General features: G+C 42.1%; 1 protein-coding gene across 1 annotated transcript in view; it reads left to right on the forward strand.

The window, feature by feature from the left end:
- The window catches only part of LOC117501351 (ephrin type-A receptor 7), a 473,258-nt gene that overhangs the window by 306,674 nt on the left and 139,843 nt on the right, over positions 1–26,741 (forward strand). Inside the window, exon 5 of the mRNA XM_034160204.1 lies at positions 3,596–3,925. Within this exon, the coding sequence (XP_034016095.1) occupies positions 3,596–3,925 (330 nt within the window). The remainder of the gene's footprint in view (positions 1–3,595; positions 3,926–26,741) is intronic.

The raw sequence follows: 26,741 nt of genomic DNA on the forward strand, positions 1-26,741 counted from the left end.
TGGAAGAGGTGGCAAGTCATATGCCTGTACACGTTGTCTGTGGAGGACGTGGAAGATGTTTACTTATTTGGAGCTGTGGTGACCGGGTTTCTGCTGTGTGGAGCGGCCGTAGCACTGGTTTACCGGAAAATTAAGAAGGTGGAGGCGGCATTAATTGGCCCGTCCAGGCTGCCCCACATGATCGATTCGATTGGAAGGGCAGTGTCAGCTCAGTCGGCGGGTGTTAACCGCACGTTGGAATCCATCTCGAGAAGAATGGCTGCACTGGAAAACCGCTTTGATCATCAGTAATGACCACATCTCTTCTCCTCTATTCAGATGTATTTGGGAGCCACTCTGAAGTTTCAGACAGTGGAATCTTTCAGGCGTCTGTTAATCTGGATATCTATTTGGTTTCCAAACACCAGCTGCCCTTAAAGGCCGCTGGGATAAAATCCTCCCCCCGAAGAACACTCCTGATGCCTCGCTCCTTGTCGTACCCCGCCTCTCTTGTCTTTCCCTCCCAGTCCTGTGATGTTGACTGTGGGACCTTAGACTCTGGTGGACTGATTCAGGACTTCCCTCCCCCAGGATGGACAGATAAGGCCTGTTGATGGCGCCAAGGGTGGCCTCCAGGCTGTCTGTCTGAACACTGGTCACATTCAAGTCTCGGCTGTCGTCTGTTGTCTGATTGTTTACTGTTTTTCTGTGACTGTTTTCTGTGCTTATGGGTTTTTGTTTTGTTTTGTTTTTTTGCTTCAGTGGTGCTGTGTGTGTTCAACACAGCAGCAATGGAGGTTTTTTTTCTTTCCCAATACTCTCCTTGTGTGTGCTTTTATGTGTGTTTATGTACCGGACCGGCTTATGTGTGTTGTTGATTAAGTGTGTCATGAAGCTGGTCAAGGTTTGCTCAGCCCTGCTCGTGATTCAGGGCAGGGACATACATCTAGAGCTGGGTCCCCGTGTGCCGTAAAGGCGACCTCTGCTCCTAACTGGCAGTTAGGATGGGTTAAATGCAGTAAACACATTTCATTGTGCAGGGAACATGTTCCTATGTGCATATGACAATAAAATTCCTTTGAATCCTTGAATCCTTTGAATCCTTGAAGATATTTCTTATTCCACAATAATTTTGTAAAACCATCGTCCGCTGAGTCTACTCTTGTAAATCTACTCACTCTATCGTTTTAATTGTTTCATACTTTTTACTGTACATATTCATTGTTGCATTTTACTCGTTTGTGTGGATGTTAAATTTCCCCAGTTTTGGGGGTTTTAATAAAGAAACATAAAAAATAAAATATGCATTATGCGTAATGACCCCAAGACACCTACTGATTTTGAGGTTAGGTCAGTTGAGTGTACACACTTCTTTCCCAATTGCTGGGTTGCAACCAGATGTTGTATGTGTGTTAGGCATGGTGACTTCAAGAAGTCAAATGGGTTTGGGGTGAACATGGAAAAGGTACAACCCTTCTGCAGAAAAGCATCATTTATCAACATTTGTCTGTGCTGCCATCTTTCAACATGGCTGTACCTGGAAAAAACTACAGAATAGACTTTGACAAATTACACTCAACAAAAATATAAACGCAACACTTTTGGTTTTGCTCCCATTTTGTATGAGATGAACTCAAAGATCTAAAACGTTTTCCACATACACAATATCACCATTTCCCTCAAATATTGTTCACAAACCAGTCTAAATCTGTGATAGTGAGCACTTCTCCTTTGCTGAGATAATCCATCCCACCTCACAGCATCTAATCAGCATCTTGATATGGCACATATCAAGATGCTGATTAGACACCATGATTAGTGCACAGGTGTGCCTTAGACTGCCCACAATAAAAGGCCACTCTGAAAGGTGCAGTTTTGTTTTATTGGGGGGGATACCAGTCAGTATCTGGTGTGACCACCATTTGCCTCATGCAGTGCAACACATCTCCTTCGCATAGAGTTGATCAGGTTGTCAATTGTGGCCTGTGGAATGTTGGTCCACTCCTCTTCAATGGCTGTGCGAAGTTGCTGGATATTGGCAGGAACTGGTACACGCTGTCATATACGCCGGTCCAGAGCATCCCAAACATGCTCAATGGGTGACATGTCCGGTGAGTATGCCGGCCATGCAAGAATTGGGACATTTTCAGCTTCCAAGAATTGTGTACAGATCCTTGCAACATGGGGCCGTGCATTATCCTGCTGCAACATGAGGTGATGTTCTTGGATGTATGGCACAACAATGGGCCTCAGAATCTCGTCACGGTATCTCTGTGCATTCAAAATGCCATCAATAAAATGCACCTGTGTTCTTCGTCCATAACAGACGCCTGCCCATACCATAACCTCACCGCCACCATGGGCCACTCGATCCACAACATTAATATCAGAAAACCGCTCACCCACACAATGCCACACATGCTGTCTGCCATCTGCCCTGAACAGTGTGAACCGGGATTCATCCGTGACGAGAACACCTCTCCAACGTGCCAAACACCAGCGAATGTGAGCATTTGCCCACTCAAGTCGGTTACCACGAACTGGAGTCCCCGATGAGGACGACGAGCATGCAGATGAGCTTCCCTGAGACGCAGAAATTCTTTGGTTATGCAAACCGATTGTTTCAGCAGCTGTCCGAGTGGCTGGTCTCAGACGATCTTGGAGGTGAACATGCTGGATGTGGAGATCCTGGGCTGGTTGGATGTACTGCCAAAGTCTCTGAAACGCCTTTGGAGACGGCTTATGGTAGAGAAATGAACATTCAATACACGAGCAACAGCTCTGGTTGACATTCCTGCTGTCAGCATGCCAATTGCACGCTCCCTCAAATCTTGCAACATCTGTGGCATTGTGATGTGTGATAAAACTGAACCTTTCAGAGTGACCTTTTATTGTGGACAGTCTAAGGCACACCTGTGCACTAATCATGGTGTCTAATCAGCATCTTGATATGGCACACCTGTGAGGTGGGATGGATTATCTCAGCAAAGGAGAAGTGCTCACTGTCACAGATTTAGACTGGTTTGTGAACATTTGAGGGAAATGGTGATATTGTGTATGTGGAAAAAGTTTTAGATCTTTGACTTCATCTCATACAAAATGGGAGCAAAACCAAAGTGTTGCGTTTATATTTTTGTTGAGTGTACTTATTTTGTGCATTGGCCAAACAAATATTTTCTTGCTTTAGCAGCATTGTATATCACATGTGTAACTATATTGCAATCATGCATATTTATTTTATATTTTTAACTCCTGCCCTTTCAAACTCTAACTCACTGTCCCATTTCTCAAGAGTTTCGTATTGTTACAGAGTTTAATTCTAACTAACTTGTCGAATTTCAGGTAAAATCCCCTCATTTTATGCAGAAAATGGGGATCTGTGACTAAACCATTGTAATTTTTGATAAATGGTGGTATGTTTTTAGGGAGAGTGGATAGATGTAATATGACAAATTGCAAAATCCTTTGTCAGTTTGGATTGGATTGTGTTTAAGTATTCATGTTCACAAACGGGGTATACAATCTAGTCCTTGCTCTCAATCTCTCGCCCATCTTTTTTTTTCTTTTTTAAAGAATCATGAATTTTTGATAAAGCCAGTTATCTTTTATCTTCTAGGGCCGCCCTCTCCACCTCGAAACCTGGTCTACACCCTGAAGCAGTCCACACTGATTTTTGACTGGACAGCCCCGTCCGACACAGGAGGCAGGACAGACCTGACATACAGCGTGAGGTGCCGGCGGTGTGTCGGGAAGCAGTGTGAGCCGTGTGGTCCGAGTGTTGGCTTCGTGCCCCAGCAGGTCGGTCTGACGGAAAGAACAGTGACTGTGGTCAATCTTCTTCCCAACACCAACTACACCTTTACTGTAGAAGCTCTGAACGGAGTGTCAGAGCTGTTGCCTAACAAGAGGTTCTACACTCAGGTCAACGTATCTACGAGCCTACCTGGTGAGTGTCCCTTTGAATTAAATGCATGCAAAGTGACAGGAAATGTACAGTTTTAGACAGAATAATAAGACTTTTTTCCTTATCAGAGTTTTTGTATCGTGCTTGGATGAATTGTAAATGGACTGCATTTATATAGCGCTTTTCCATCTGCATTAGACGCTCAAAGTGCTTTACAGTTATTCCTCACATTCACACAAACACACTCACACGCCGATGTCAGGGTGCTACCATGCAAGGTGCTCACTACACACCGGGAGCAACTCGGGGATTAAGGACCTTGGCCAAGGGCCCTTAGTGATTTTCCGATCAGGCTGGGGTTTGAACAGAGGATCCTCTGGTCTCAGACCCAACGCATAACCACTAGACCATCATCTCCCAAATAGTTAATGAATAAATAGTTATTATCCTTGATGAGCTCATGATTTTTTTTTTTTTTTTTTTTTTTTTTTTTTGGTGCATACACTAAATTGGATCAGATTATAATTCTCAAGACCTCTCAAACTAGTAAAAAATAAAAAATATGACTTGCACTCTGGAAAATATGGAATGTAAGAAGCAATCCTACTACAACTCTGGCAGCATCATACAGTATGTGGTCATGCTAGCCAACAGTGTTATCTGTGGTTAATGTCAACTGCGTTTAGCTTCAGTTGCATGCAGCGCAACTGGATATGCTAGCTGTCATTGGTGTTTCTCGGAGAGCACTCATCCTTATTCAACACAACAATGTATGGTATAAGTACCATTTGCACCAAGTCCAAGAAAACTGTTTGGCAGAATGTTCCATGACGCTTGGCCTCAGACCACTTCATGAGACAGCATACATACCTGATAAAACTGAAGGTCTTCATATTTCCATCTGGGACAGGCATCATGAAATATTCTGTTCTTTGCTTAGCACACTGACACAAGACACAGGCAGTACAACGCAAGCATGTCACCCCGTACAAATGTCAAATGCAACACTCTCCATCCAAATCACATAACTGTACTGATCCACGCAATAGGGCAAGACCTGCCCACCTGGGGGCTTGTCGAGCACAGGCTTAAAAACATAAAAACATAGGCGGGGTGCTATGTCAGGGCTCTTTTATGCAACTCTGGGGGGGGGGGGCGCAATTTGCTGCAAGAGTCTAGCGCTGTTGTAATGACTCTCTGTTCATGTCCTGTCAGTCTCTGAGTCTTCAAGTTCGCTCACCACATAAAAGGGGATCCGAAGACAAGAAAATCCCCTACAAAACAATTTTTGTTTGACTTCTCTCGGTTTTTTGGGGGGTCACTACCAGTGTTGCCACAGTAACTTTGAAAAGTTACTTCATTAGTTACTTTATACAGTTATATTTTACAGTTACTTTATACAGTTACTTCATTAGCAGCTGCGGACAACTTGTCGGCAGTAACCAAGTTAGATTACTAGTTACCTTATTGGTTACATTACTTATTAGTTGCAAGTTTTCAGCAGCTTCTAATAAAGAAATTGCATAAAGCTACTAATGAACTAACTACATAAAGTAACTGTATAAAGCAACTAAAAAAGTAACTAAAAAACACTGGTCACTAAAGCAAATCCAGCATAGATCCGCAAGATGATTTGGCACAAGATTTAGGCTAGATGTACTTCCTGTGGCAACTCCAGATGTACTACATGGGGAAATAGTTACAGGGGACCTTGAACTGGAGAACTATTCTTTGTGTGTACTGTTTCCGTAAAATGTAAAACAACTGTGATTCCAGCTAATTATTTCAACAGCGTCCTTACATATTTGATGAACTCAGCAACCATTACCAACGCATATGTCAACATCGACATCGGAAGTGTCTCTCACGATAGACTGCTAGCAATTATTTTTGCTTATTTCTAAAACCACATCCATCTTTTATACCGTTGCCAAATACAGCCATAGCCCCACAGCCTCCACACCCACTTTGCTTTCCAACAGTTTGCCTGTCATTGCCGACAAAGGTGAGCTCATTTTCATCAGCAAAAGTATTCAGCGGGTTCGTGAGCCAGGGGTTCGAAAAAGCACTTTACCAAGTGGCCCTGTCAAGTTGCTCTGCTGCAGCATTATTTAGAGGAGTTCAACTGTGAAACCCTAAACACACCATACACTCACGAATCCCAACAGCCTGCCTAATGCACAGCCTCTTCTACTCTTATTTTTGAAAAGAGCTAGTTACTCTGTAAATGTTTCATTTGAAAGCACAGAAATAAATTGAAGAGGGAACTCTGAATGAAGCACATCAAAGATGTAGAGCAGGGAAGCAGATAAGCAAACAAGAATGGCAAAGCTTTTTTTAATGAATAGACAATTATTAGTCATACAAACCTGAGTGTTCAGAACAGCACTGAATGTGATTCTCTCATTAGCACCGAGTGGGTTGACAAGTTCTCACAACTCTTCTTCATTGAAGACACTTTCATTAATCAGAATGCAAATATTAAAGCCTGTGTTGTTCATTGTGTGTCACTCCTGAGTGAAACTATGCACGAAGCGTGATTTTTAAGCAGCTTGATGCAATGTGTGTGCGTGTGTTCTCAGTGGTCCAGCTTTTGATGCCAGCCAACTATATAAATAAATGTTACATCTTCTGTGCGAGAACCAAGTGGTAAACTTAGATGGCATCAGAAGAAGCGCAACCAGAAGTGAAAAATATTGCAGTTCCTTGACTGGCCACTTGAGGCTGGCTTCAAAACAGAGCATAGTCCCATAGAGCAGAAATAAACATGTTTCCAGCCTGGTACAAAAACAGGCTTGGTCTCTATAGGTCGTTTCCTCCTCCATGACAACTGGCCGGGGATGTTTTTTTTCTAACTTCTTAGTTTTAAACATTTTACGACATAAAATAATGTAAATTTGGGGGCGTGGCTGCTTTGAGTGACAGCAGCTGAGGCCAGCATCTCCGCCTCTCATAGCTTCCGACTGTAACTCGATGCAGAGCCACTTACTGTTGTGTTGTTGTGCCTGTTTGGAGTATTTTATTACAAATACCAGGAATAATACAGCTTGTTGCGTGGTGATACTTCCTAATGGATCTAAGATCTCTCTGCTGCAATATTCATGCTGAGGGAAATTTTATGTTGTATGCTAACTGTTACAGTAGCTTCATCCATTAGATCCACTTAATGCACGATTACTGAGAAAATAAGCGGCTCATATTATTTTAATGTCTACACCAAAGTAAATGTTTAGGCAAACCGCCATGCAATTCCCAAAATCTGATTTTAATAAGCACCCAAACACATGTGATCTGTTAGTTTAGATAGTCTGACTCAAACAGAGGGGTGTGTTTAGGCTTCTTTCATCACACCATGCCACACATGTCGCCACCTTTATGCATTAATGATTTAATCATGAATCACAGCATCCGCTGCTGTCGGGATGGCAATGCCCAGACATGGACATCGTATTAGCTGTTCTAAATCTGTGGGTGACGTCACGCAGGCTTTGTCCTGTATATTACAGTTTATGGTGAAAACATAGCACCAGAAGCCTCAGCTACAGGTGCTGTGCACGCAAAAAACAGTATAATGAAGAAGTGCAATGCACATGCAAGTCCACATACAGATCTGGTGCTAAATGTAGCCTTGAAAGTATGACAATTGATATGGATGCACATTCATGAACTATCCAGTAGGTACAGTGTTAAATCTTCTTTTTAATATGGAGTCTGAAACAATGTTTTCAATCACAGGTGCTGCAAAGGTTTTAAGTTTGTTTTTTTGGGTTTGCCATCACTAATTTACACTACCAGCAAAAAACAAACTAGTAAAAAAAAAAGTGGTATCATCCCCAGCCACACATTCTATCCATTTTTTTTTTATTTAAATTCCGCTTTTATTTTCCTGTTCTGTTGTATAATTAGTCCTGTATATCGCCATGTACTTGGCACTGCATTTCTCCTTGCAGTTGTTGTGTTAGCTGATAGGTGAAGGTGAGTGTCACAGTTGGTTTTTTAGTTGATGTTTAGCATCAACGTTAACCTCATTCCAATTACTTCATCCTCATGTGCTTTTCAGTTAGGGGAGTTACAAGATCATAACATCTATAAACACTGGCTGGGATGGACTAACTCCTTCACTACATTTTTGCTTTATGAGGGCCTATGCATTTTAGGGAACAGTATTGGATAATGTGGGCCACCCCAATGAAGTCATTTTTGGTGGGTGCAGACCAATTTCAAAACCACATTCGTGAATGACAACAAATGTGATGATGTGGATCAGAGCATTGTCCTGGTGAAACAGAACACCTGTTGAGGAATTCCATGCCACTTCTGCTTTATTTTCTCCCACAGTTATTGTAAAAGGGAAGCATAATTGGCCCCACTGATTGTCTGTCCACCATTATGATGCCTCAGCAAGACAAAGGTCATGTCCTTTCCAGCAGAAAAATTTAATTCATTTATTTTCATTTATAGCAACCAAATCACAACAAAGTTGCCTCAAGGCGCTTCACATACGTAAGGTCTAACCTTAAAACCCCCAGAGCAAGCACACAGGTGACAGTGGTAAGGAAAAACTCCCTCTGATGATTTGAGGAAGAAACCTCAAGCAGACCAGACTGAAAGGGGTGACCCTCTGCTTGGGCCATGCTACAGACACACTTGACCAAAACAATTTACAAAATGAATATACAGGAAATTTTGCCAGTGCATTGGATGGGAGGGTTGCAGAAGAAGACATCACGCCCATCTCTGGATGGAGCCTCAAACAGAGAAAAAAAACAGAATCAGCTATCAGAAAGACAACAAATACAGCATAATTTGTCAGCATTAAGCAACAAGAAAAACAGAATAAAATACTAAGGTGATCGCCCCGGCCCACGAGCCCTAGCTTCACTAAAAGACCCACACTTCAGATAAAGTTGTTGGCCGCGGCCCACTCCATTTACTAATCAATCAAATCAAATCAATTTTATTTATATAGCGCCAAATCACAACAAACAGTTGCCCAAGGTGCTTTATATTGCTAAGGCAAGGCCATACAATAATTACGGAAAAAACCCCAACGGCTCGACTAATAAAAAAATGATTTTAAAGGGGGTAAAAAGCATAGTAACATACTATGCCAGTATGCCTTCTATACGAAAGTGAAAATAAGTGTATCTTAAGGCTGAACTGAAAGTCTCTACAGAATCTGACTGTTTTATTGACACAGGGAGATCATTCCACAGAACAGGGCATGATAAGAGAAAGCTCTATTACCCGCAGACTTGGTATTACCCGAGGGACACAAGTAGTCCTGCACCCTGAGAACGCAGAAGCCCAAACCGGTACGTAGGGTTTAATTAGGTCAGTGAGGTGCCAGTCTGTGAAAAATTTTATGGGTTAGTAACAGAACCTTAAAATCTGATCTCACTGGACAAGAAGCCACTGAAGAGACACCAAAATGGGTGTAATGCTGCCAAACTTTCTGCTTCTGTCAAAAGTCTGGCAGCAGTATTTTGAACCAATGGAGACCCCTAATGCTGGACTGTGGTAAACCAGAAATAGAACATTGCAGTAGTCCAATCTGGAAGAGACAAACGCATGAATCAGGGTCTCAGCATCAGCCATAGACAGGATGGGATGAATCTTCGCTATATTTTGCAGATGGAAGAAGCAGTCCTTGTAGTATCTGTAATGTGGAGTTCAAAGGACAACGTAGGAGCAAAAATTACCCCACGGTTCCTCACTTTGTCAGTGTGATGTATGACACACGAGCCTTGACTAAGCGTTCGCTGGTCAATTGATGCCGATGTCTCATTAGACCAAGAACCATCGTTTCAGTCTTATCAGAGGTTTTAAAGTAGGAAATTGAATAAGACCGCTTGGGCTTTTTCAGTTGGGGAAGAACCCACATTTCCATTGCTTCCACTATTGTTTGGACTTCCAAAGTGATTGACCAGGTCTCATCCATGGTCATGGATCAGCGCAAGAAGTTATCCGGATCTGCCCTCAAAAAGCCGAAGGGCCATCTGGACCACGTGCGTTTGTGATTGGCTGTGAGAAGCCTTGGGTCCCATAATACTGAAAGTTGTGTCATTGTCAGAAAAAATGAAATTGCTCCTGGGAATGCCTACAATACTGGATATGTGACTGCCCACTTACTCTTCTGTCAATGAAGACCATATCATGGATCTTCTGGATCATATCAGTCGAGGTGGCAATTCTGGCTGTTCCTGATCTTTCTCCATTTTTGACAGTTGTTCTGACCTCTCTTGAATTCAGCTTGGCCAGCTTTTAACTGTAGCATCAGATGGAGCATCCTCTCCTAATGTCATGTCCTTGCCCCTCATGGATCTTCTTTGGAGACATTCCCATTTTGTGAGATACTGCATCACAGCATGCCCACCAGCTTTGTCCATTTTGCCAATCTGGCACACACTTCAATTCTCAAGAGAAATTTTGGTTTCTCAGACTGCAAAAGATGGAGGACCCATGCCCTACTTTTTCTGGGTCAAGCTCAAAACTTTTCAGTCGCCCCTCGTATTTTGTAAAATTGTGACCTACCACAGAACAAGCCATTGCATAAACAGATGACATAGTTTTTTTTCTGTTAATGAGTTCATACAATACACTCCACGTAATTTTTAACTCATTGGCCATTGGCGGCTATTATGGTGTGCTCTTTATATATAATGGCTACAATCCATCAATTTTAAAAATTGTTATGTGGAATGATCCTTTTAAACTGCTAAACTATTCTGCTAATAAATATATGCTCATAAGTAATATCAAGATACAACCTGTAGTGAATTTAACTATTAATTTACTTCAACACAATCTACAATGTTAAATCATTCCTTTGTGTAGGCTTTTTGCAGTCCAAATACGAGCCAACATTCACTAAAGTATCTTACAACCAATATTTGTAGTTTAATTCTCACATTGAACCATAAACTCTGGAATGACATAGCTAACATGCTAGTGCAGTTATGTTTGGCCCCTAAAGCCATTCCGCAGGCTTATAAATCACAAGGTTCGGTATAGTTTTTCAAAAAAGGACAATCCTGCAGTCATTATTCTTCATGTCTCTGCAGTTACTTCAACCTTTATTTCCTCCTCCTTGTCTCTCTGTCCTGTCAGCAGCTGCTGTACTGCTGATTTGTGGTTATTAGGGGGTATTAGGGTGTAAGTTGTCCTTCTAACCGTGTCATCTGGAAGGGATTCAATAGGGGTAGGAGAGTGTGTTTGCAGAGGTTTCAAGCAGACTTTCTGTCAGGGGGGATTAGACTGACATTTGGTCCGGGGGGTTTAATGCTGTCTTTGAGTCTATGGGTGTGAAAGAGAAAGAGATGTTAAAAAACCAGCAGGGTATAGGTATAATATTGACACATCTTTCACAATTTGAATTTTTTTCATCTTTCCTGGAATTTACCTTCATCATGTGATCACAGTCCAGCAGTTGCTGTTTCTGTGCAACTATTAGCACTTTTGATATCAAATATGTCATTGGTATGGCAGACGTCCTTCCAGCTACACAGAATGTTTCCAGAAATTTAAGGTTGGCAAGCAGTTTTCAATAACAGTCACCAAATCAACTTTCTCCATCTCTAATATGGATCTGTATAGACATAAATGCAAAAGTGTGACTTACGAGGTCTGTCCATAAAGTATCGTACCTTTTTTTTTTTTTTTTTAAACTATATGGATTTGAGTCATATGTTTTCACGTCAGACAAGCTTGAACCCTGGTGCGCATGCATGAGTTTTTCCAGCCTGTCGGTGACGTCATTCGCCTGTGAGCACGCCTTGTGGAAGGAGTGGTCCCGCCCCGTCGTCGGATTTTCATTGTCTGGAAATGGCGGAATGATTTGGGGGTTTTTTTCCATCAGAATTTTTCAGAAGCTGTTAGAGACTGGCACCTGGAAACCATTCGAAAATGTATCTGGCTTTCGGTGAAAATTTTACGGGCTTCACAGAGAATAAGGTCTGTTAGTACAGCTTTAAGGACCCCTTTAAGGATGCTCAGCGCACCGCGCTCTGAGCTGCGACAACACGGCACAAGCCACCGGACCATTTCTAAACGGATGGCTCTGTGGATACGAGACCGTCGTGTGGTCTTTCTCTGGTTATCACAAGAGCTGGACATCAGCCATTTTCTGGCAGATTTCACTTTTAACAAGAGATTTTGTCATGGAAAGCTGCGCGGAGGCTTCACGCGTCACGACCGATTCGCTTTGGAAGCGAGACAAAGGAACACCCTCTGTTTCGGTGTGTCAGAGGACAAGATTGGACATGTCTATCTCTCCACAATTTCACTGATACTTACTGGACTGGTAAGTGAAAAAGTTAAAAGTGAAATCTGCCGGAAAATGGCTGATGTCCAGCTCTTGTGATAACCAGAGAAAGAGCACACGACGGCTCCGTATCCACAGAGCCATCAGCTCAGAAATGGTCCGGTGGCTTGTGCCGTGTCGTCACAGCTCGGAGCGCGGCGCGCTGCGCATCCTTAAAGGGGTCCTTAAAGCTGTACTACACAGACCTTATTCTCTGTTAAGCCTGTAAAATGTTCACCGAAAGCCAGATAAGTTTTTCGAATAGTTTCCAGGTGCCAGTCTCTAACAGCTTCTGAAAGAATTCTGATGGAAAAAACCCCCAAATCATTCCACCATTTCCAGACAATGAAAATCCGACGACGGGGCGGGATCACTCCTTCCACAAGGCGTGCTCACAGGCGAATTACGTCACCGACAGGAGTGGAAAAACTCACGCATGCGCACAAGGGTTCAAGCTTGTCTGACGTGAAAACATAGGAATCAAATCCATATAGTTTAAAATAAAAATAAAAAGGTACGATACTTTATGGACAGACCTCGTATTTTTGCTTGCTTCTTAGTTTCATCTCTCACTTCCTATTTTATTTTGATAGCGCCTTCCTATGCCTGTTTTTTTTTTTCTTTACATCCACGTTAGTGTATACTCAACCCATTCTCACTTTTTTTTTTCATGCCCCCATCATGAAATGATTCAAATTTTTGTCACGGTTTTTTTTAAACTCACTTTTACTAACCCTACTCCTACCCCCCCAACCCTAACCTTACCATACCTAACCCTACTCCTACCCCCAACCCTAACCATAACCCCCCCCCCACCCACTTCACTTTTAATTTCGTGCAGCCATCACGGAATGTATTAGAATGAATTCATGCTCCCGTTACGAAAATATGGCGCTTTTCGTGACAATATCACAAACCAGTAGATTAATGTATATTTAGTGTTGCTGAATCACGACATGCCGTGAGATATGTTAGCGAATACTTGTTTATTTTCTTTGTTTTTATTCCCCCCCCCCCCCCCCGCACTTCTCCATGTGCCAGTACTACTTACGGAAATCTACTTGTGTTCCTGGTTCCTAGTGATCTCTCATTTGCTAACCCGCGAGCTAACCGAGGCAGCGGCGGAGGAGCGGGTTGGCCCGAGCTAACCGAGGCAGCGGGGAGGAGCGGTTGGCCCGTGAGCTAACCGAGGCAGCGCGGAGGAGCGAGGTTGGCCCGTGAGCTAACCGACAGGGCGGAGGAGCGAGGTTGGCCTGCGAGCTAACCGAGGCAGCGGCGGGGGAGAGAGGTTGGCCCGTGGGCTAACCGAGGTAGTAGTGGACGGCGGAGGAGAGAGGCTGAGGTATAGAGAGGTGGTGGTGGGGAAAACTGCCTGAGTGGCTGGTCCGGAGAGAGCTGTCCGGCGGGGAAACATTGTGGTTGACCGGTGAGGCAACTAAAAGTAGTCGGCTATAAGCAGGCGGCGTGCTGGCAGCTAGCAGCTTAGCATAAGTAACAGGACCGAGCTTATTAACCATTATGGGGCCAAAAAAGAGTGGCACAGAGACATCAGAGTCAAACATAAGATCAGTCCCTTTAAGCATAAGTCCAACCATTGAAAAGGAGCTAGAGGACATTAAGAAGTCTCTGAACTTTATAACACTGGACATGCAAAACATATCGAACCAACAAAAAACAATTATAGACTTAATGGCCCAAGTGAATGAACTGAAACAGCAAAATATGGAGAAAGACGTGAAGATTAAAACTCTTGAAAATAGAGTATCAGAGCTTGAACAATATTCCAGGATAAACGATCTTATGGTTACAGGCCTTGACATCAAACCAAGAACTTATGCAAGAGCAGTAACCAAAAAGGAGCCTACTGACAAAGACCTGGAATCAATGGAGCAGCAGGTGGTCACCTTCTTTGCTACCAAAGGAATTACAATGAACACGCAGGATATAGAGGCATGTCATCTGTTGCCCCGAAAAGACAAGCAACAAAAATCAGCAATAATAGTAAGGTTTGTTAATAGGAAACATAAGTTAACCATATTAAAGCAGGGAAAGAAACTTAAAGGGACCAAGGTATACATAAACGATCATCTGACCAAAAAAAATGCAGATATAGCTAGAAAAGCCCGTCTACTAAAGAAACAAAACAAAATCCAAGGAACATGGACCTCTAACTGCAGAGTTTACATAAAACTATTAGGTACACCAGAAGAAGCTAAGGTACTATGCATCAAAGAACATGAACTGAACAAATACAATTGAAAAATGAAATATAAATAAAAAATCTAGATAGTTTTACCTTCAATTCAAAATGACAAATTAAACATTAACAATTCCCTGCCTATAGAGGACAATGAAAGTACAAAACCAAGAAATGCAATTTAAAACTTTTGAATGTAGTGAATCTAAAATGCAACATGTTATAGATGAAGTTGACCCGGATATAAACTTTTATAATGACATAAATGATGACTGCATGTATTATCAAGACCAGCAAATACCAACTCAGAATAAACCTAATGAGATGTTGTCAATTGTCCACTTCAATAGTCGCAGCCTTCATGCAAATTTTGAAAAGATAAAGATTACTTGAACCAATTGGGTACTTTGTTTAATGTATTAGCAATTTCAGAAACTTGGATAAAAAATGATGAAACAAACAACTTTATGTTAGAAGATTATGAGATGTTTGCACAGAGCAGAAACAAAAAAAATGGAGGTGGTGTGGCATTATATGTGGATAAAACTTACATGCAAAACAGATTGACAACATGACATTGGCTATTGATGATATTATGGAGTGTATAACAATTGAATTGATAATGGAAAACAGAAAAAAATATTGATTACGTGTGTTTACAGATCTCCTGGATCAAGTATTGAAATGTTTACGGAACTAATGCATAACTTGTATACGAAAATGGAACATAAAGATGTTTTTATATGTGGGGATTTTAACATAGATTTATTAAAAATGAGTACACATAAGCCTACGGAAAATTTTATAGACTATGTATTGTCATTCCATCCAAAAATAACTAAACCAACCTCACTGCACAGATCACTAATTGATAATATTTTCACTAACATATTAAACAATGACATTTCCAGTGGCATATTAATAAACGATATAAGTGACCACTTACCAGTATTTTTAACTATGAAAATAAGTTATAACTATAGGAAAGCCAAGAAAAATATTAAGATTACTAATTTCATAAGAGTAAAAACAAATGAATCAATAATGATATTCAAACAAAGTCTATTAAAACAAGACTGGAAAGTAATATTAGATGAAACTGAGGTTAACTCGGCTTATAACACTTTTTTGAATAAATTTTTGACTCTCTATGATCAATGTTGCCCTGTGAAATCAATCCAAATCAAACAACAAGCTAAAACCAACCCATGGATGACAAGCAGTTTAATTAATGCCTGTAAAAAAAAAACTGGCTATACAGGGTATTTATTAAAGAACAATCGAAACAGAAAATAAATATAAAATATAAAAATAAGTTGACATGTGTATTAAGAAATTGTAAAAAGATGTATTATAAAACACAACTAGAACAAAACAAGGGAAATATTAAAGGTCTCTGGAATGTAATAAATAGTGTCATCAGGAAAAAGGAGAACCGTAGTACCTTGCCGGACTATTTCATTGACAGTGATAAAAAGATCTATAACAACGAAGAGCTAGTAAATGCATTTAATCATTATTTTGTCAATAGGGCCAGAATTGGCAGCTGAAATAAAAATGCCATATTCAGCCTCAGAAATAGGTACTGAACAAGTAAACTCAAATTCATTCTTTCTATCAGCAACAGACGAAATGGAAATAATAAACAGTTAATGAATTGAAGGCAAAAAAATCAGTAGATTGCAATAAGTTGGACACTACAATAATTAAACAAGTCATTAATGAAATTGCAAAACCTCTAAGTCATATCTATAACTTATCTTTTATTAATGGAGAGTTTCCAAGTCAAATGAAGATTGCCAAAATTACACCTATATATAAAAGTGGAGATAAGTATCTATTCTCAAATTATAGACCTATATCTGTGTTATCTCAATTCTCAAAAAATTTAGAAAAACTATATACAGTACGGTTAGATCAATACATTGAAAAGTTCAAGATATTAAATGATAACCAGTATGGTTTCAGAAAAAAAGATCAACAACTTTAGCTTTAATTGATTTAGTGGAAGAAATAACAAATAATATTGATAAAAAGAAACATACAATGGCTCTTCATTGACTTAAAAAAGGCGTTTGATACTATTAACCACAACATATTATTACGTAAATTGGAAAAAATTGGCATAAGGGGTATTGCACTAAATTGGCTCCAATCTTATTTAAACAACAGGCAACAATATGTACAAATAGGAGAATATAAATCTTTGTTTAAACAGATACATTGTGGAGTTCCACAAGGGTCTGTTTTAGGACCTAAACTTTTTTTTATTTATATTAATGACTTGCAATTCATCTCTGAAAAACTGAAATTTATCCTCTTTGCTGATGACACAACGATAGTATGTTCTGGGGAAAACCTGGAACAACTTGTGATCGAAATGCAAATAGAAATTATTAAATTAAAAAATTGGTTTGATAGTAATAAATTGTCACTTAATATTTCAAAGACAAAATTAATGCTCTTTGGAAACCAAGAAATGAAAACAAAAGTAAATCTTAAAATTGACATGGTTCCTATTGAAAGGGTTAACCAACATAGATTTTTAGGAATAATAATCGATCACAGGATGTGCTGGAAACCCCACATTGCTAGCATACAATCCAAAATGGCCAGAAGTATTTCCATAATGGGGAAAGCCAAACATTTCTTAGATCAGGAGTCCTTAATATTATTTATTGCACATTAATATTACCATATATTAGCTATGGCATTGAGGTATGGGGTAATACATATAAAAGTAATGTAGACACACTTTTTAAGTTACAGAAAAGGGCAATAAGAATCATCCATAATGTAGGCTTCAGAGATCATACGAGTACACTGTTTTTACAATCCAAAATACTAAAATTTAGAGATCTTGCAGAATTTAAAACTTTACAAATTATTTTTAAAGTGAAACAAAACCTACTATCAGATAACCTCCAAAAATTGTTTAGTGAAAGAGAGGGAGATTACAATCTAAGAAGGAAATATAATTTAAAAAAACAGTGCTCGTACAACAATGAAACAAATGTGCCTTACGAGACATGGGGTGGATTTATGGAATAACTAACTGAGGACATCAAAGTATGTACTACAGTACATCAATTCAAAAGAAATTTAAAACTCAAAATATTAAAAAAATATGAAACTGAATAACATAATCTTAGTATACATACAGGTGTGCATGTTTGTGGATCTAAACTGTTATATTATTTGGGCATGACGAACGTATGGGAAATATGAATGCACACGAGTTGCCCATGATACATGTGTGTGGGAAAAAAAAAAATAATACATCAAGTTTAATCGAATATAGGTAAATGTGCGTGCATGCATGCATGGGCTGGGTGCCCATGGGTGCATGTATGTGGGTTAAAAGTGTTATACTGTCAAATCTCATTGAATCTAGTGTGTGTATTGGTGTATGCAAGGGTATTTGTGTATAGAGGTAGTGTATTTATGTAAATACATGTTGATATGTATAATGCAAGGTGTGTGTTTATATAGGTATATATGATCTCAAAATTTTTTTATTTATTCTTGTCTGCGTAGTCGAAAATAAAACATGTGAAAGGGGGTAGAAAATATAAGTTTTACTTCATTCTACTCCCTTTGAGTAATGTACGGATTTTCAAAGATGAATGTGCGCAATGTATAAATGTTTTTAAGTTGCTCAATAAAGTATTCATCATCAAAGTTGGGAGATGAAATGAAAATGTATTCAGAGGAGAAACTGAAAACCCCTGGACTTTGGCAGAGGTATGCACTCTTGCTGTGCTTCTCTACTTGAATCCTCTATAATGTGATCCCCACTTTTGCAACCCTTCTTCCAAACTGAATCCCATTTATCTATTGATGAACATGCAGCCCGTACAGGAGAGCCTGATTTATTTCTGCACGGAGAACAGTGTGTTAAAGAGCAGGAAAAAACCAGAGGGTCACTCAGACTGTGTGTTTTACGCACGTGAGTATTCATTTGTGTGCGCATGTACACTGTATGTGTGTAAGTGGTGGTTGTACTAGCTTTCATCGTAACAGCAATAAAGGGGTTTAATTACAGTATTGATCACCAAGCTCTCTGATTCTGGTGTGATAACATTTATAGCAGCCTAATGAGTACATTAATTACACTATTGATTCAGTAATTATGATCTGCCAAGACTCCACTAATGTACAACATAGTATGGATGGAAAAATAGAGGGTGCACAAAAACGACAAATTACAGGAAAGTCGGCAAGGCTGAGTTCACTTAAAAGAAGTGAAGGTTCAAGTTCATGGGGTTGTGAAAAATTGCTAATAAGTCAAACTGCATTTTAATGACTGCATTACAGTTTAATAGTCTAATTATCAGCTACTTAAAGTTGCTCTTCTGGAAAACGACAAAAATGGATCTGTTAAAGTGGTCTTTGAACGCAATTGACACTATTTTTTCTACAAGACATTCGGGGGCGGAGGACCCGACCTGTCCTGCCGGGACGCATGTGATGGGTTACGTGATGGACTTGGAGGAGATGGCAGGTCATGTGCCTTTACATGCTTTCTGTGGAGGACGTCGGAGATGTGTATATATTTGGCTTGGTGGTGACCGGCTTTCTGCTGTGTGGAGCCGGCATGGCGCTGGTTTACCGGAAAATCAAGAAAGTGGAGGCAGGTTTGATTGGGCCATCCAGACTGCCCTACATGATTGATTTGATTGGGAAGGCAGTGGCTGCGCAGTCGGCGGGTGTTAACCGCATGCTGGAAAACATCTCGGGCAGGATTGCAGCTCTGGAAACCCGCTTTGACCGTCTGTAAAGACCACATTCTACATTCAGATGCATTGAGAGCCACTCTGTTCTCAGAACTGTGGAATCTTTCAGGCGTCTGCTAATCTGGATATTCATTTGGCCTCCCCAAAACACAGCTGCACTCCAAGGCCGCTGTGATAAAAAAAAAACCTCCTCAAGAAGATCAACACTTAAGCCTCGCTCCCCTGGTCATCTCCCTCCCTTTAGCTTCTCCAGCTCTGACGTTGACTGTGGACAGTGGACTGCTCAGGGCTGAGCCCCTCCCCTCCAGGATTGTCAGACAAGGCCGTTAACTTCGCCTAATAGGCTGCCTCCGGGGTGTTCTGATAAACTGGACCTTCAAATCTCGGTTGTCGTCCTGCGTCTTTGTCTGTGTGATTATTGTTTTTCTGTGCTGATGGGGGTTTTTTTCCTCATTGCTGCTGTGTAACGCAGTGGCTATGAGGGTTTTTTTTTCTCCTTTTCCCCTAGTGTGTGCTTTTTTAATATGTGTTTATGTCCCGGGGCGGCCTATGTGTGTTGTGTGTTGTGTGTCGTTTGTTATGGGTCGGTCTTGGTTTGCTCAGCCCTGCTGTTGACCAAGGCAGGGATGTACATCTGGAGCTGGTCCCCGGGCACCTAATGGCGACTTCTGCTCCTACTGGCAATTAGGATGGGTTAAATGCAGTAGACGCATTTCATTGTGCAGGGAACATGTTCTTTTGTGCATATGACAATAAAATTCTTTTGAATCCTTTGAATCCTTGAATCATGTTTGGAGGAAACTAGGCACCATCCCTCCAGTGAAGCATGGTGGTGGCAGCATCATCCTGTGGGGATGTTTTTAACCAGCAGGAACTGGGAGACTAGTCAGGATTGAGGGAAAGACACAAATGTGGAAAATGTGAAGAACTGTGAATACTTTCTGGATTCCCTGCATATATAGTGGTGCAGCATAATGAAACAACTGTTCATTTTGTGATAAAAGCATGGAATTTGCACACATATTCTAAATTAACTGTTTATGTTCAGATATGGAGATATCCTGGAGCTGACCTGTATGCTGACCTATGAGCTGACTTACGAGCTGACCTACGAGCTATAGGGGTTAATAAAGAATTACACAGGGGTCACAATTTAACAAAGGTATAGTTTGGACTATCTATGACTGAATGTTATGGATTTATGGAGTAAAAACAGCAAAAATGGTGACAGATCAGTTTCAGTTTGTACAGGGGTCAAAAGTTGCTACAGTTTTGGTAAAAGTGATGCAAATTATTGGTTGAAATAAAAGGATTAATAAATGGAATAGTTTTGACTGTGCTGAATGCTTGGTCTCCAAAGTAAAGGTCAAACAAGGTCAACATCCATTGGATTCTATGACATGTGACATATGTTACCCCGTAACATGATAACTAAGCATGACAGATGGTGCAAACTATTCGTTTTTAAAATGCTGTTAACACTACCAATAATTTGCTTTTTTTTTTTTTTTTTTTTTACCAAAATTGGAGCAAATTTAACTTTTGAACCCTGTACAAACTAAAACTGACCTTTGTCACCATTTTTGCTGTTTTGCCCATAACTCCATGGAATTCAGTCATAGATAACTATACCTTTTTGGAATCGTTATGATCAGACAAATAATGTGGTATAGTTTTCAACATGATTGGAGCATTTTTCCATTTTGACCACTGTGTAATTCTTTATTTACCCCCGTAGCTCATTAGAGGTCAGCTCCAGGATGGCTCTATATCTGAATATAAACATTAGTTAATTTAGAATATGTGTGTCAAATTCCATGCTTTTACCAAAAATTAACATTTTATGGAAATTTTAGCTGAGCTGCACCCCTAATACACTGTTTTCCCATCAGCAGGCCCAGGGCTCTCTCCACAAAATTTCTGCCTGAAGAGGGGGTGGGCCAATGCACCAGCATGGCCAATATTTACATTGGAATGGCAATTTCAATAAAATATTTGATTTCATCCCAAATTTAAAAAAAAAAAATCACAAATCACTCACCTGATTGTTTGTCCTTTTCTCATTCAATAAATGTATTTCATGCTCAGGTAGGCGTTTAACTAGCTTTCTTAAAAAATGGAGGTGGTTTGTTGGGCCCAGGGCCCTATATTCATTCATTTTCTGCCACGTATCTGGGTCAAGGTGGCAGGAGACTGAGCAGCTCATCCCGCGCTTCACTATCCTTGGCCAAGTTCTTGAACTCTTCCTGGGGATCCCGAGGTATTCTCAAGCCAACTGGGAAATATAATCCCTACAGCGTGTCCTGGGTCTACCCCAGCACATTCTCTCATTTGGACATAACTGGAAGACCTCCATAACTAGATGACCAGGGTGCATCCTCACCAGATGCCCGAACCACCTCCTGGGTCCTTTCAATGCGATGAAGCAGCAGCTGTACTCCTAGTGCCACCTGGATAGTTGAGGTTGTCACTCTGTCCAGGACTGTAAGCCCAGATACCTGGAGGGATCTCATTTCCACTACTTGCCATCTGCAGTGTTCTTGTTTCATTCATTACCCAACGTTTATGGCCATAGTTGAGGATCGGAGCATAAATCCACTGGTATATTAAATGCAGAGCCAGAAGACGAAGCTCTCTTCGTTGACGTAAAACATCAAATGCCAACATAAATCATCTATCAATCTCACACTCTTAACCCCACTCGTGAATAAGTCCACAAGGCACTTAAACCCCTCCACCTGGGGCAGTAACTTTCCTTTGACCCAGAGGGAACAGTCCACCTTTTCCTGACAGAGGACCATGACAGATGACCATGCTGATTCTCACCTCATTTCTTCACACTCTGCCAGCTCAGTGCACATCGGAGTTTGCTGCCTGATGAAGCCAACATAACCACATCATTCGCAAAAAGCAAAGATGCAAATCACAAAAGTGGATACCCTCCAGTCTCTGACTACACTTTGACATTCTGTCCATGAATATCACAAATAGGATTGATGACAGCGTGCAGCCTTGGTGGACTCCAACATCTACTGGAAACAGGTCCAATGTAATGCAAAGAATGCGGACACAGCCCCTGTTGGTCACATCTAGACCGGCTCGCGCATTTCAGCAGCTCCGGTGTCACCGACCGAACAGTTCCCCTAAAAATCAGTCCACCCTGCCTTCGCTGCATATGCGCCATTTCGGACCACGGCAGCGTCATTTCTGAACGCCAGCTGTGTTCACGGATTATCACCTTGTTTCTGCTTAAAACTGCTCTCCAGTCATTGTCTATCTCAGCACAGATATCTGAAGCTTTTGTACAACAATTATTTCCACATAAATTCAGCATAATTTCATATTAACCCAATCAGACCAATCAGAGCGCCACAGTAACACGTCTCTGCTGCTGCGCCTACATCATTTCAGAGTGTCAGTAGCAACTTACTGATTATCGCCTTGTTTCTCCTTAAAACATTGTCATTTCTGCTTTAAACTGACTTTAGAATAATTTAAAAGGTTTTACTTTGTCATCTGATTAATAATCACATTATTCCCTTTGGGTGTCATGCCCCGCCCAGTTCCAGGCTTCAGCCCTTATTTTTCCTCTTTATTTAGTTCTGTTCCTTTTGCCCCAGCCTTGTTTTATTAATTGACTTCTTCATCATGTGTTTATTCTATGTTCTATTTTTGCTTTGGCACATTCTTCTGTTACTTTTATACTTCAGCCATGTTCCAGTTCTGTTCTAGTTTTGTTCTATCAGTCTGTGTTTTCATGGTTTATCATTATCACCTCTTAGTTGTCACCTGACCACGCCCCTTCCAGGCCCTTCCTCCTCCACGTGCACCTCATTATCTTATTAACACCTGTTCTTATTTAAACTGCTTCAGTTCACTTCCTCCCTGCTCGTTTGTTGATTCATTCACTCACCAGCACTTGTTTCAGTCCTGTTTTGCCAAGCCGTGTTTTTGACTCTGCTCTGTGTACCGGATCCTGCCTTTTGCCTCAGCCCTGACAACTCTGTTTGCTCGTGTACTGACCCTGCTTGTTTTTGACCACGTCCTCTGTCTTGTCCCTGCCCGGTACGTTTGCTCCGCGGACTGCCTTCCTGTTACTGAACCCAGGTCTGAATTAAACCATCCTTTACGCATACGTCCTGGTGAGCCTGCATTTGTGTCCAGCCTCTGTCTGTGTCTCACCTCCGCTCAGTCCTGTCAGAACAAACGAGCCAGACATGGACGCAGCGGGCTCGAACCCAGTCGACAGGAACCAGGACTCCGACGCCATCAAAAGGATTTTTGATGACATTCAATTTTTCTTTGTGTTTCCGCGACTGCTACTCTCCAAAGGAAAAATTTGATTTTCTAGAGCAGGCATGGGAACTTTTGGAAGCTAATGTTTGGCTTTATGAGCTCTTCCCTGATCTGCAGGACCTGGACGCAATTTTTTCTGGCCAAAGACTTCCCGACTGGATAAAACATCCAGAGGCCCACCTGTATTCTCAACACCTGCCCTCTGATGACAACGTTGAGTGGAGCGACTGTGATGAAGATGACGATGACGATTCGTCAGAGACAGAGCAGTTTGCAGTCCAGGACACGGTAAATGTGTTATAAGATACAGGACCTATTTTTGAATATCAGGACAATCTGAGTCCACAGAACCAACGTCACATTCTGTCGGCCCTTGATCAGCTTTTACAAGCCGAGCCAGACGTGGTCCACTCTTTCCTGAACTGAAGAACATAAAATCTCATTTTAAGCAGGGCCAGGTTCCTCCATGCATCGAAGATCCGATTGAGTTTTTGTTTGAATCGGACATCACCGCTGCCTGTTCAACCGCACCTCAGTACATAACAATTTCGGACGCAGCCTGGTGCGCATCAGTGCAAAAACCGGCCGCACCATCTCAGCCGGTGAAACCGGGATCACAGCCACGCTCAGCACCCATTCTGGCCCCTTCACGGGCACCACCTAAGCCTGCACCGCATAAGACTCATGTGGATTCCACATGCCCGCCACGGGCCGCAGCGGAGCCGGTCTCCACCGTGTTGACGCCATCAGCGCGTTGGCACCAGGAAGCCCCAACCATGCTCATGTCTTGGATTTCCTCATGCCCAACTTCTCAGCATCTCTGTGGAATGACAACGGCTGTTCCAAGCCTACCACCTGTACCAGCCCTTCGTAAGCCTCGTGCACCTGTGCCACGAAAGACCGCTCGCACAGCGCCAGCGGCTGAACCAGTCTCCACGCTAGCGGCACCTGCGGCACCAGCGGCTGAACTAGCTTCCGCGCGCACCGCGCCTGCGGCTGAACCAGTCTCCGCACCTGTGGCACCTCCAGCCGAACCAGTCTCTGCGCGCAATGTGCAGCTGAACCAGACTCTGCGCTAGCGGCACCTGCAGCACCTCCAGCTGAACCAGACTCCGCACGCACCGCCCCAGTGGCTGAACCAGACTCCGCGCGCACCGCGCCAGCGGCACCTGCGGCTGAACCAGTCTCCCGCGCCCCGCGCCAGCGGCACCTGCGGCTGAACCAGTCTCCGAGCACACTGCTTCTGTGGCACCAGCTGCCGGAGCGGCCTCGGTGCACGCCGCGCCGCAGCCTGTTACGACGCCTGATGGTGCGTCGGTCGTACGCACACTGCCTGAACCTTCCTCTCCGGAGCCTCCTTGTCCTGCTCCTGCTTTAGTGTCAGCTCAGATGACAACGCTTGAGGACACAAACCAAGGGACGGTTAGTGACTTTTCATTTGAACTCTGTTTTTTACGGGTTTATTTTGTGCTTTCTTTATGTGCCTCATTGAATAGTCTGTTAAAGGCCCCACTCCCACTCCTGGAGTGGCCCATGAATGACCATGACACACAATTATTGAAGGTCTTGACTTTAATACTTGAAAAAATAATTTTGTTCCTTGGGATCTCTCCAGGGTTTGGTTGTGGGATTCTGGAAATTAATTCCACCCAACATCTGTTAAAGTCCTCTCTCTAGTCCCTGATTACATCGGGTAATCCTCATTACCCACAGGGTTTGATTAATCATTTTTCGCAATACATTCGGCACTCCGAGAAAGCACAGGTTATTCTGGTTGGTTCTTTTGTTGGTCTGCTCTTGGTTTTAGTTTTCTGTCTGCATCATAGCTCATTAATGTGGGTTCTCTGCTTTTTATGGTTTTGTTCAAATACATTTATTCTGCATATGAGTGTTCTTTTTGGTCTCTTTTTAGTTATTTTCTTAGCCAGGTATACGCATAGCACCCTATCATGTGTTATGGGGTCTTACATTGGTTTGATTTGGTTTGTACCTGGGATGTTGAAGCACTTTGTTTTTCTTTTTATGGGCTGTTCGGCATGGCGCTTCTCCTTTTTGCCCAGTGGCTTCTCCATTCTGTGGGACTCATCCTTAGGAGGTTAGTTTCTTCACTATGTTGTTTTTGGGTAAATCATCCCACATCTGGTCCAGATTGTCCCTCTGGCACCGCCCTAGGGGTCAGTTCGTCCCATAATCGAATTTCTGATATGTCCTTACAAGATGTAATACTTCCCAGGTCCGCCCTCCTGACCCAGTGGTTGATCACGACCCAGTTGTATGTCACTTGCCCAGGCCCTGTGTTACGCCGCATGGTCACCCTCCTGAGCCGCCTAGAGGTCTATTTCCTACCATGGCTATGCACTATTTTGGATCCCACGGCCGCCTGCAGGTTTTTGTTGTTCGGGTTTCCCTCTGCCTGTATTTCTGGGGTCTGTTCTTGGTCATCCTTGGGGCCTCCTGTTTTTTGGGCCCTGTTATGGCTCTCCTGCCTCGGTTTGCCCACCATCCTGGGCCCCCGGCCGCCCGCCCGGTGTCGGGTTGTTTTTGGGCAGGTGCCCTGGGGCACTCGCTTGGGGGAGGGGTACTGTCATGCCCCGCCCAGTTCCAGGCTTCAGCCCTTATTTTTCTTTTATTTAGTTCTGTTCCTTTTGCCCCAGCCTTGTTTTATTAATTGCCTTCTTCATCATGTGTTTATTCTATGTTCTATTTTTGCTTTGGCACATTCTTCTGTTACTTTTATACTTCAGCCATGTTCCAGTTCCGTTCTAGTTTTGTTCTATCAGTCTGTGTTTTCATGGTTTATCATTTGGTTATTGTTTGCCTATGTTTTGCTGTTCTCATTTCTATTATGTAGTACTGGTATGCCAAGTTTTGTTATCACTTAGTTTCTGTTTTTCTTATAGTTTTGTCTGTCTGTTCCACTTGGTTTTGTCACAATGTGTTATTTCCCATGATTCTGTTTATCATGTTCTGGTATGCTTTTCAGTCCTGATCAAGTTTAGATTTGTGCTCATGTTTCTTTGTATGATCTTTAGTTGTCATGTCCAGTTTCATTGTTATCACGTCTCTTCCTCTTCACCGCTCACTTGCCTGTTATTCTCTCTTTGTCTGCACTCCTCTCAGGTCTCTAAGTTGTCATGTCCCAGTTTCATTGTTATCACACTCTCTTTCTGATCACTCATGTCCCACACCTGCAACTTTGTCATCACTGTTGGCCACGCCCCATTCATCTGTCATTTACTTGCCCATTTGTCACCGCCTTTCTGCATCTCTTTTGCCTCTTAGTTGTCACCTGACCACGCCCCCTTCCAGGCCCTTCCTCCTCCACTT

This window comes from Thalassophryne amazonica, chromosome 20 (genome assembly GCF_902500255.1).
Source record: "Thalassophryne amazonica chromosome 20, fThaAma1.1, whole genome shotgun sequence".
Lineage (NCBI taxonomy): Eukaryota > Metazoa > Chordata > Actinopteri > Batrachoidiformes > Batrachoididae > Thalassophryne > Thalassophryne amazonica.